Source organism: Pleurodeles waltl, chromosome 8 (assembly GCF_031143425.1).
Source record: "Pleurodeles waltl isolate 20211129_DDA chromosome 8, aPleWal1.hap1.20221129, whole genome shotgun sequence".
Lineage (NCBI taxonomy): Eukaryota > Metazoa > Chordata > Amphibia > Caudata > Salamandridae > Pleurodeles > Pleurodeles waltl.
Genome location: NC_090447.1, coordinates 770,731,845 through 770,744,929, shown reverse-complemented (window position 1 = coordinate 770,744,929; position 13,085 = coordinate 770,731,845). Strand labels below are relative to the sequence as shown.

Here is a 13,085-nt window from a genome sequence, read left to right as displayed (position 1 = left end):
CACCCCCGGCAAACTCAGGGTAAGGGGAAGTGTGAATCTCACCATCCCAACCAGATGGAAATCTAGTACGGAAGTGTTCAGTGAGAGGGAGCTCCTGGAGGAAACCTGTCTCCAAAACCTGCCATCTAAAATATGCAAAGTGTTGCTTGACCCTTTGGAAGTCGCCTATGCCCCGGACATTCCATGTCAAAAGTATAGGACCCTGCATTATAGCATTATCTCTTCCGGGGCCACAGCTACACTCAAGGGGGACACCCTTGTTCTAGACATCAGTCATAGTAAAACAATAGCACCTCTCAGGTGTGTAGTAATGCCTCATCTTGTAGGGTAACATGTATGTTTGAACTTTTTACTAGAGTTCACAGTTCATTGAAATCAATTCAAAGGCTTGATTCACATGCCCATTCAGGGTGTAATCAATTCTATTCATTTCAGCTCTTGAGGCTGCAACTGGAGGAAATGTTCTACAATTGGAGTGTTAACCCATTGTGAATGTTTCCATAATTGTTGATGATTGTTTCTAATGAATGTTGGACATTCGGATACAAGTGCATGTATGCAAGAAAAAGGGGGTCCCAAAATGCTTTTTCCCAACGTAATTTCCTTAGGGAATTTTAGACACAACTACAGTCCGAATCGTTGTACAAAATATCACCAAATTTGGCAGAAAGGTAGCTCTTTGTCCAGAAACTGCCCATTTTATGATTTGGTGTAAATCTGTTAAGTTGTTTTTGAGATATTAAGTGAAAAAGAAATTTGTATATCTAGGGTCGCAGATCCTCTATGGATCTGACAATCCCCAAGTCTGTGGCCCATTATGGGACTCAGGCTCAGCAGAGACCTGAATAAAAAAGAAAAAAAAAAGAAAAGGGGCCAGGGCAGGAATACCCTGACCCCCTAGGGCAAAAAAGGAGTTTTTAAATATTTTTGGCAGAAATCTTGGTGGATCCAATGAAAAAATTTAAAAAAATAACCATGGGTTTTTGCACTTGTTTTTTTATGATCCCCTGGTTGGGCCTGCCCCCTGCGGGCATGCAGCTTTTGTGAAAAGGGAGCGGGGCACACACAGCACCTTTCCTCAGGCTTCTCCAGGGGCTTTATAAGTATAATGGAATGGGGCCGCTTGGACCCCCCTCTAATGCCTCCATGGAGTCACATAGAACACCACCTCCCTGGGGCTTTTGGGAAAAAATTAAGGTGGCAGCGCCGGCGCCCCTCCTATCCTTGGGTATAGACCTAGAGACCACTACCTCCCTGGAGCATAAGTAACATATTGGAGGGGTGCTGCATAGACCCCCCTCCATTGCCCTATAGGGTCCCAGGGACCATCACCTCCCAGGGGCCAGAAATGAAAATAAAGGGGAGACGCACAGCCACCTCTTCTGGCCATTTGTGGCCCTATGGACCACTTCCTCCCCAGGGCCAGGCCGTGCAAAATAAAGGAGGGGGCCATGTGGCCCCCTTCTTGAGCCAATATTAGCTCTAGGGACTGACATCCCCCAGGGCCGGCTCCCTATCTCCTGAGTTGCTCACCCTCAGGAGAAGGCAGTTTGCTTTCACTTGACAGGAGCTTTGACAGTTCTCACCAAGCAAGAGCAAACTGTAAGTCTGCTCCCACCTGCTAGGAGTAGACTTTCCACCTGTTTTCCTGGCCAAAAGGATTGCTCCCACACACAGGGAGCAGCATTTTTAGCTGCTTTATGCGTGCAGGAGCATTGCCAGCTCCCACTGGAGGCAGGGAACAGGCTGGGCCCACAGGGCGCTTGAGGCTTGCCCCACAGTCTCTGATTCATTCCAGCAAAGATGTTCATTTTACAGAAATTAAACCTTAAGGGGAAGTACTTACAAATATAAACATGCTCTGTTGAAGCACAATCTCTTCTGTACTGACTGTGATGAGTGGGATCTCTCCTCCAGTGCTTCACTGTGATAAACTGCATTAACAACAAAAGTGTAACCCCTTTTGTACTGAGGTCAAGACATTCCCCGGCCACCTACAGCTCTTCCTTTATATTCTTTCAGCTGTAGATGTGATTGCTGAAAATAGTCACATCTGCTTTCTTCTGACAGTTATATTCTGGGGCCTTCAACTGTTTTAGTGGCTACAGAATACAATTTACATTCTGTGAGAAACACTTAATCAGATTTAGTGGAATAATAATTCTCTCTTCAACCAATATCACTATTATACGTGGGATTATTTGAACCATTTTTTGTGGCTTCTGCCAGCTATAAACCAATAAAACATAACATTTGTTGCCTGGCATTTTTTCACATTTTTCTATCAGCCTCAAACTTCCCACTATCTCATACATCACTACGAAGCCAAACTGCTATCCTTTGTGAGCTACAGTATGTGTAAGACTGCCAACCTCTTATTGATGGCAACCTTTGAAATGACTGTACTCAGCCTCAGCCATACCTAATCTTTGGATTACATTTTAGTCCTTGCTAGTAGTCTTGGAAAGGGTTCCTCTACCCCTTTCACTGTTAAGCACATAAAAGCTGAACTCATCTTCACCATCTTTACATTCCCCTCTGTATCTTATACACATTGATAAATTTGAAGACCTCACAACACTGACAACCTTTTTCTCAACATAAACCACTGCTATATTACAAAAAGCTTATATTTCCTCACATTCTTTGGGTTATGAGAGTAGTCAACAACAACAGCTTCTCCTGGACATAAAGATTCCAAGGAAGGCAGAAAATGTGCAATGGCCTTTTACATTTGCTGTAAAAAAGAGAACTACTGAGCTCTCTGAAGATATTTGTCCTACTGTGACTCTGAAGGTTCTGGTGCAACTCCTTAAAAGAGTTTTGGTCTGAACTCTTGAGTTGTTGATCCCTTGATTCATTTGTTTATACCAAAATCCCTTACATTATTTTGACACGTTCATTTGTGAATGTCCTCTCTTATAGACAAGAGCATGACAACCAACATGGAATTTCTATTTACCTCTTTCACCTGCTGTATACTCACTTCATCAATCACTTTCAGTGTTTACTTGAGGGTATTAAGTTGTGAGTTCACTGCACTCATTTTATGTCTAATTGCTAAAAGGAGTCATAAGTTTAAGCATCATCCTTTTTCAGTAAGCAAAACCATCCTCTCATATCAGCCTGAATTGCTACCATTAGGTAGGGAATTTGTGTCAATGAGGTCTGTGTATAATTACGTCAATTCTTTGCAGAATGTGGATTTCCTTACTTGATGTGGTCTGTGGATGGCATAAAGAAGGCAATGTTTGGTAGGTAACGTGATTCTAGCACAGTAGTGTTCACCTGTGTTTCGAAGGTGGTAACTCCTGGTACATTGAGGGCCATTCTGGAATAATCAGTCCCACACTGGTGCAATGATACAATTTCTTTCCAGCAACTCGGCTACCGGACTCTTCTGAAGGCCATGGTTTGATACAGTTGATCAGGGCTGCAGGCCTATTTGAGACTTACTAGAGCTCAGCGGTTACCCGCCCAGAAAGCTAAAACCTTTCATGGCTAAAACCAGAATTTGATGTGCATCACTACTGCCCGAAGGACCTGGGGCCACCTCCTAAAAATTTCCATGAAGATTGAGTATAGCATGGAGGAGGAAGGGGCAACAAAAAGATGCGTTGGGAGATCACTGTCCTAACAAGAAAAGGTGCTATAGTCTTGAGAAATTATTGTGTGGATTATTTAGTGAGCTGTATTTAGACTGTGTACTAAATTATTTTTTTACACTAAAGATCATTATTGACTGGACAATCATCTTATTGGGGTGGTGGGTCACATTTGTCTTTTTAGAGGTACAAGCTCTTGAATACGTTTGCACCTACCGCCCCCTAAACATTGTTTGACTGCTCAACCCAAGCTATCCCTGAGAGTCAAGTGCTGAATGGACAGTACTGGGCCCAGCTACTCTGGAAGGGGCCCAGGACATCAGGAGTAAAAGTCACAGCCCCCTACCGTTGGGCACACTAAATCTTTCTTGCCCCATTGCCCTCTGAAAGGGGTTCTAACAATATTATTTTCAAAATATATTTGAAATATATATTTCAGTGATCAGACATTGTCAACTCGGATAACATTTTGCTGATTTTAGCTCCAGTGTGTCAGTCAGAGGGCACTTATTGCTGATTGTTATTATGCAAATCATGCAAGAATACTTCAAAATTGATTTTGTTCTTGTTACATCTTTATATTATAGAAGTGTGTGATACTCAAACCTGCATGATTTGTTAGACCACTATCTTGCAGGTACTCTCAAGAACTCCCTAGCATGAGTATTAGCACTGCTCTGTTAATCTATGAGATCTCTTTGACTAACCTGTCTGAAATATGACACATACTTTTTAAAAGTGGAGAAGCGGCATGTTCAGATTTTGTTTTTGCTTATATATATATACCTTTTTAGCAAATCTTTAGTGATATTATGCATATTTTTCACCATTTTCAATTTTTTCTTCAAGAGGGTGATCATCGATCATCCATTGGTAGGTTAGGGCTTGTTTGAAAGATCATGAAGGAATTGAATATGTCATTGTCACTCCTTCAAGAACATACCACTTTTTAGTCAATTAATGTGAAGTTTATGCTGTGAAATGCCCATCATGTCCCTTTTTTTCAATGCGTTCTCAAGGGGAGGAATATCAAAATCTCCATTGATGTAGTTTGAATTGCTTGCTTCTCTATATCTAATTCAAGGCTGGCATTTATGTCCAAACATTTTGCTCAAACATTTTTAAGTTTACTGGCACCACTGATTCCCACTTTAACTTTAAATAGTATTACAGTAGCTTGGTATTACTGTGCCTAAGAGTGTTATTATATTCCTGTTACACCACGTCATCTCATATTGGATCCACCAAACAATGATGGGAGTGTTGTGCCATTTGCTTTCCACCAACACAACAAACAAGCATTGACAAACCCAATTGGTCTTGCCTTTGAAAGGTGGACTTTTTGGTTTTGCCGGTGCATGTTTGTAATGCAGAACATTATGGGCAAAGGCTAAAAAAACCATGTTTGTGGTAAATGCTGTTCAGCAGAGGTGTGGTAGGAGCAGGATATAGCAAGTGAACTCTGTAGAGAAGTACCACAGACTGGGGAAGGATGGGAAGCAAAGTACTGGCAATATAAGCATTGAGGAGGTAGGGAAAAAGTGTGGGCGGAAAAAGAATAAAGAGGAGGGGTGATGCAAACAACAGAAATGCTATAGCGAGTGAAGATCCATGCAGAGAGGTAGTGAATATGAACGGAGAAACGATGCATAGGGCAGAGACAATTAAAACACAGGCACTCCCATGGAATATTAACATTAAATGAAAATAGCTCACTGTAAGTATTGGCATTGTGCAATTGAGGTCTTCAACAACAAATAGCTAAAGCTGACGGTAATCGAGACTTAAAAAGAAATAGAGAGCCATCATAGAACGTCTTGGGATTAGAGGAAAGAAAATGAAGCTCAAAATGTTGACAGAGAGCAGTAGCAGGGTAATAGAGATCTAAGAGTTGTTGGTGGACAAAGGTGAGGCACATGATTGTTATCTCAAAGATGAAAGGTAAAAATAAAGAATACAAGGAGACAGAAGTAAAAAGAGAACATTAGAGGCACATGATAAGATGGGCATGGATTAATTGAGGTGCTTTATCGAATGGCATTATGCTATTAGGAAAAGTTATCTTGTATTAAAAGTGGCAGAGAAAGAAGGATATAGCCCTGAGAGTAGTCAGAATTCTGTCAGGGGATTGAAGGACAGCAGCATAACAAGGAGAGTGCAAGAGTTGGAGGCAATCGGGGCGGGTGCCCATTGAAGAGTGGAAAATAGAGGGCTGAGGCAATTTAGAATTTGAAGTTAGCAGAAAGGGCAGAAAGAACAACCCTACATAACAGACATAACAGACATTGCATAGATGCTAGAATCTCTCTTGCTCTCTCTCTAGCTCTCTACATATATATATTCACTTAAAAAAACAAAGCTTACAGGGATGTTATAGTTAGGCTCACATTTTAAATGTACCAAACCATAGAAATTCACCAGTTATAGCTAGAGTTATCTCAAGTAACTATAACTCATGCCCTAAGGTAACTATAACTCGCACCCCGCCATGCACAGTTTTTTTTGTCAAAAATGTTACTGCAAATATTACATTGATATTATCAATGATGTCATGAGTGTCCTAATTTGTGGGGTAATTAGCAGAGCATGGTGAGGGTGCGGGTTATAGTTACTTTAGAGTGCGAGTTATGGCGGTCTCTGGGGCTAGAAGGTCTGAAACGGAACCCCTTTCTAGTTTTTTTACTATTTGCCCCGGGTTAGTGGTTGCCCCGGGGAGGTGGTGGTCCCCAGGCCTGTGGAGGGGGGACTGCATGCCCCCCCACATAATATTTGTACACAGCCCCTGGGAGGTGGTGCTCCCTGGGACAGTTGGGGCGCGTGCCCCCGACACCACATGTAATAAATGCCCCGGGAGGTGGCAGTCCCCGGGGCAGCCGGGGTGTGTGGCTCCCCCGCACCATATACAATCAATGCCCTGGGGAAGTGGTGGTCCCCATGGCAGCAGAGCGACACACGGCCCACCACTGCACCACACCACATGCAATAAAAGGCCCGAGGAGGTGGTGGTCCTGAGGCAGCGGGGGCAGTTATAAGCCCCAGGGAGCCGAGCCCCAACATGGCTGACAACATTTCCTTGTTGCACGAGATCAGGAGGGATTGCGAATCCTTCGCATCCCTCTATATAGACATTTGGATTTCCTTTAATTTCTCCAAAACTGCTGAATGGAGTTACACCAATTGCAATGCAATGGGTTTCACATTTGTTTGACTGAGAGCTATTAGCTCTGTAAAATCCTAACAGGACTTTTCTTGACACATAAATTGAAAATGAGAGGTAATACAGTTTTACATAAGTGAGCCGATTTGAAGCACAACGGCATGAGCATGATCGTGAAGGAGCACACAAAAGGAAACAGAAGTTCGCTCGCAGTTAAACATATCACCAGTTATGCAATTATCTGTGTAACAGGGTCGATGTCATGTAAAGCGCTTGACTACTACCCAGGGAGATCGTGTTGCATAGGAAATAAAAAGAAAAAATAGTCCATAAACCATATGGAAAACATGGAGCCTCATATGTTTTCAGTAGTTTACCGGTGCTGTCGAGGAGGGCTAAATACTGGAAAATTACATATGCATGCCTTTCACAAAAATAATCAAGTGAATTTTAAAAGGCAGGCCCACGAACCAACAAAACTGATGGGCGTTGTTAAGAACCCACAGAGAGATTACAACAGGGGCCAGAGTGCTTGCGTGCTCAACCCTAAAAAGGGTTCTTCCTGGACCAAGAGATACCTTTCTGCCAAATTTGGTGTAATTCAGTCCAGTGGTTTTGGCGATATCGCTGTTCAAAATCCCCATGAAAAAATTAATGGGGAAAATGCATTTTGGGACCCCCCCTTTTTCTAAGCCTTCCCTTGACAGATCACCCTGAAACATTCCAGACAGCAGCTGAAGTGAGCGGCATATTTTCTTGGAAAAGTTTGTGATAATTTATCAAATGGTGCTAAAGTTATTAGCAAAACAAAAAACTCTCTTTATATAAAAAGTTGGCCCTAACTATAACTACCTAGTGGCATCCGCCACTGAGTAATATATATATATTATGGAGTGGCTCCTGCCACTCTGTAGTTATAGTTAGGGTTGTAAGTGATAGGGATTTCTCTGATTTTAGTCCCTTAATGATCTTGCACCCGTTTGACAAAGCAGACCTGTTGAGGCTGTTACATTGTCAGAGGATTGAAAGTTTTGCGATGTTAGGTCAACATATCATGGTCACGGTGGGCATAAACTATAAGTCTTGACTGCACCATTCACTATGTTCTGAGAAATTATCTCAATTAAGATGTCATAATTGTTGTGATGAAAGCTATGTTTTCAGATGGTATAATTAATGTCATATGCAAGGGTATAACCAGTGCGTTGAGAAGCCATGACTTATAGTTAATGTAGTATGATTAGCGAGGTGAGAAAACTGTGTACTAAGCTGTATGACTACTAGTAATTCTAAGATGATGTGCCAAGTGAAAATGTAAGTTATAAGTAACATTGTGTACATAGGAGGGTGACATAGAAATGAGCATGTGGTGTGTAAGTTGTAAATTAAAGGTATAACTATAACTTTTAGAATTTCTAATGTTTATGTAGTTTAAGTATGGTTTGTATGCAAAGAATAAATAAAGTTTTCCTAACTATAACTTATTTGTCACCTTTGTTTTTTTCATGGAATATAGACATATATAGATATATATAGATATTGAAATAAACATATATGTTGTCTCTGTAGTTGTTATGGTTCATCTGCAATTGAAATGAATTTTTAGGATTCCTAAGAATTTTGGAGCAGTTTGATAAATCTAAATGGATGTTTGAATACCACTAGAGAAATTGGCTAAAGTTTGTGATGCCAAGTTTTGTGCTGATCCATACAGTTAACTAATATTAAGGCGGGGTGTCAAAAAATACATTTTCTATAGGACATTCTGCTCTCTACTATAAAAAAAATGGATTTACACTAGAACTTAACTCAAAAATACTTTTATTTTTTATTTTGTGTAAATCCGTTCTCTAGTTTTTTAGATATTAGCATTTGAAAATATTGTCAGACAGACCTCAGAAAGTTAAAAGTCAAACAGGAATTGGCTATTTAGCTCACAAGCTAGAAACTCAAAAACTCTCTTAATCACATTTGAACTTGTCTTGAAATTTGATTGTCTGATGAGAGGATTCAATGTTTATTTCCTGACACCCAAGGTACCCAAGGTAGGTAAATCTAACCAGAGAGAAGTGGAAAAATCTTATGAAAAACAGCCAAAAATTAACTCAGCATACAATAAATGTGTGAATTTTCCAAAAATCTTCAGCACGCAGCTCACATTTCGTATTAAAAAGTATGAGTACCTTAATCCTGAATTCAGGACTTCCAGAAAAAATGTACCTTTCAGAAATCGGGAGCTTCAGAAAGTCTGCACTGTAAAAAACAAGGGAGGCAAAGGATCTCCTACTGAGATTTACCCTATCAGGTTTACCCCACCAATGATGTGCTATACCTTGCAGCAGGGTCTATATTGTTCCTCTTCTCCACACCCACATATCTCACACAAGTATAGAAAGAGGTTAGAAACGGATAGAGATCAGGCACTTAGTGGCATATTTAAGAGGCCCTTGCACAACATTAGAGTCATTTTTTTAACGCTAATGTGGTACAACAAGGCCAAAATCGCTGCACCATATTTTAAAAAAAGTACTGCAATGCATGCATAAATCTGCCCCTTAGTGTGAAAGATCTGAAGATAGACAATTATCTCATTAGGTGACAAACTGGTAGGAAAAGGTAGCCTTTCTGTTTAGACTTGAAAGGTACTAGATTAACTCTCTTATTTTGTCTTTAACCTTGAAAGGACAGAGGTAGAAATATAGAGGTGTATTTATTCACAGTCACACAATTTTAGTCTCTCTGCAACTCAGCCCTACCATATGTAAAATGATACACCATTCTGAGACTTCTCCCAAATCTCTGCTATTAAGTCAAGTTGCAAAAAAATTGTCACCCACAAGGAACAGACTGAGGCTGAAGCACGCAACTAGGGCCATATGTACGAACACATTCTCCCATAGACACAGAGGGGGTCATTCTGACCCTGGCGGTAATTACCGCCATGGCAGAGGTTGGCGGTAGCACCGCCAACAGGCTGGCGGTGCTCCGTTGGGCATTCTGACCGCGGCGGTACAGCCGCGGCCAGAAGCTGAAAGCCGGTGGTGTACCGCCGACTTTCCGCTGCCCATGGGAATCCGCCATGGCGGCGCAGCTTGCTGCGCCGCCATGGGGATTCTGACAGCCCATACCGCCATCCTGTTCCTGGCGGTTCACCCGCCAGGAACAGGATGGCGGTATGGGGTGTCGTGGGGCCCCTGGGGGCCCCTGCAGTGCCCATGCCAATGGCATGGGCACTGCAGGGGCTCCCGTAAGAGGGCCCCACAAAGAATTTCAGTGTCTGCTTTGCAGACACTGAAATTCGCGACGGGTGCAACTGCACCCGTCGCACCTTCCCACTCCGCCGGCTCCATTCTGAGCCGGCTTCCTCGTGGGAAGGGTGTTTCCCGCTGGGCTGGCGGGCGGACTTTCGGCGGTCGCCCGCCAGCCCAGTGGGAAAGCCAGAATGACCGCCGTGGTCTTTCGGCGGGTACCGCTTGGCGGGCCGCGACCGCCGTCCGCCGCGGTCAGAATCCCCCCCAGAATGTGTAAAAACCTTTGATACATCTGGCCCCTAGTGTTGATTGGGGTCCAACATCCTTCTTAGAAAAGAACCTCTAGACAATTTACTATAAAACAATCAGTGTTAGAATATAGGCATAATATTGTCTTGTCAGTTCTCTCTGCACCAACAGTAGGAGTCTGTGTATTTTCTTATTTAAGGTGGTTGTGGAGGCTATATTCGGACCCCTTTACTAATGACTACTTTCTCTACTCTAGGTGTATTCCGAATGTAGTGACATAACGATACCAAGACAGCTTTAAGGTTTGAAAAAACAACCATGGTAGATTGGTCATGAATGTTATATGGGATAAAGAACCCTCTGATGTGCACTATAAGCATATTGCAAGTCGCCTAAGGAAAATGCAAGTCACCGAGGAGTTCCTGTATTAGGTCATGGAACTCCGAGGTGACTTGCAATATCCTTTTAATGTATGGTAGAGAGTATATTATTCATGATAACAGATTGTCGCAGCAATACTTACTTACACTTAAATCCAGGGTGTCTTTGGTATGAAAGAGTTGATATGGTTGCAGGCATGAAGAATAAATTCAGAATCAGCAGTGTGAAATTAAATACGGCATACATTTTTTTAATTTATTGCAAAAAAGATATAAGTATCAGTTTAACTGAAGTCAAATAAAGAAATGATGCAGCCCAGAATGTATAGAAATGTACAGAGAGATTCTATCTTTCCTGGTATATTAAACATGTTGCCATTAATAGCGCCTGTCTGTAAATCACTGTTCATTTCAGAAAATAGAACAGGAAACGAAGTAATTTCTAGTTTTTATAAATAAACTACAGCTATAATTATTCTCTGCGGTCTTTCTTTCATATCGATTGCTGGCTCTGGCAACAGGCAGTATGACATCACAACTCGTCTGTGAGAAGTTATTACAGTTAAGCAGCTATACAATGTCTTTACTACAGGCGAGTAGAGATGTACCAACTCTAGCTAGCAAGGAAATTGGACACAGGCCGTTATACAGAGATTGCAGGTTCTTCGGTGTTATAAATATGAATATTGCAATATCTGCTACCAAGCCCTTTGACGAAGAGCTAACTGGAGACATCACCTAAATGAGCACCTGACCAAATATACTTTGTCAAGAGAAAACTAGCAACAAGGGTAGGAATAAAACTGTTGCAACCTATTTGACTTGGAAGAGTTGTACAGTATCAACAAAGTGTTCCTTAATATGCTATGTATTATTAGTGGGACTATCAGCTCCATTGTTCCAATGCAAAAAGTACTACTATAGAAGAGAAATGCACACTTTATTGTTGACTAACTCATCAACCAGTCAACGTGTTGATATCTCACTTTAGGGAGCTCAATATTCTTGACGGAAGTACAGACTTAAGAAAATGTAAACCACTTCGGAAAACAAATGTAGCAATGTCCTTCCAGGTTACTGTATCTGTGCTAAGTAATAAGAATAGACTGCCACATATCGTCATAACTTTAATGATAAACAATAATACCTATGAGTGTTCCCCCCTAAAAGCAATAAAACACACTAACCATTATCATGGCGTTCTCTTCGGTGATGTTGGTGTTGTAGGCCCATGATGCAAGTGAATTTTTGTAGGATAAATCTTCTGCCCCTGGGTTGAATCTATCCAGAAAGGCCTGGGCTTGACTTGTGATGTCATTCTGTGCTGAAGCAACAGCAAGCAGAGCGTAGCAGAGCCAGAGATACAGAGACATCCTCCCTTGTGAGGTGAAGCGTAGAATAACTGATCTTCAGTGCAGCATGAATGCTAATCAGCAGCCAGGTATTCAGACTTTGACATGGACATCTCCTGTTTACGCAAGCGTCATCTCCAGGAACAGCATTGCCCTTGTTTATGGCGGCGAATGAGCTTCAGAACTGATACAGTGGTGAATCTGACACTTATCAGTCTTTGAAAAGGTGTAGTGATAACAAAGAACTTACACCTGCATATTTCAAACCACCTCGTGAGCAAGTCTGAGTATTTGAACCTATCTGTGAAGACAGGCTGTGTGCAATATATGTCTGCTAACGTCACTCTTTTTCAGGTGCTGCTTCTTTTTCAGATTAGAGAGATGGGACACCTGTATTAAAAGGATCTGACTCACAAAGCCTTTTAGCAGTGTTTATTTTGCACCAGGGGCTGCAGGTGGTGGGCACCAGCCCTCACGTTTTGGGGAAGGAGACCTATGTTTTTTATGATCAGACTTTGATCCGGAGCAAGAGAGAGAAAGGCAGAAAGGGGAGAAGAGTAAAGAAGAAAAAAATAGAAATTAGTATCGAAAGTAGAAACAGGGATGCCAAAGAAGCAGGACGAGAGAGACAGAGAGACAGTAAATGTGCAGTGGTGTAAGGAAGAGGCATGGGATGGAATCAGAACCCCGGGGTTCGGTGGTGGGGTCCTTGGGGAGGACGGGAGGATAGTAATAAGTCTAAAGCGTCCACTGTTGTTCAAACCTAATAATTCAGAAACAGGGGTCTCTAAAGTTGACGGTGATAGAGAAGCAGTGCAGGACAAAGCTTAATATATTCGTCTTTACATTATGCATAATTCCCAAAAGTATAAGGTATGTACATAAGTACAGTCTGGGTTTATATGTTCGAGAAATGTATGCAAAGTAGGGGAATATTACACACCCAAAGTCCAAGATGGATTGGAAACTTGAACATGCTCAGCATCAGAGGAGCTGCCAGACAGATCAAAATCTCTCTCTTGCCCCTCGAAACCATCAACAGCTGTGATTCTCACCTAATATTCAAGTATGTAACATAAAGATGTAAACAT

The 13,085-nt window shown here is 41.8% G+C and overlaps 1 protein-coding gene across 1 annotated transcript in view; it reads right to left on the bottom strand.

The window, feature by feature from the left end:
* The window catches only part of ACE2 (angiotensin converting enzyme 2), a 405,347-nt gene extending 393,206 nt beyond the window's left edge, over window positions 1-12,141 (bottom strand). The window contains exon 1 of the mRNA XM_069205018.1: window positions 11,830-12,141. Within this exon, the coding sequence (XP_069061119.1) occupies window positions 11,830-12,015 (186 nt within the window). The 5' untranslated portion in view covers window positions 12,016-12,141. The remainder of the gene's footprint in view (window positions 1-11,829) is intronic.
* Window positions 12,142-13,085: the final 944 nt, after the last annotated feature.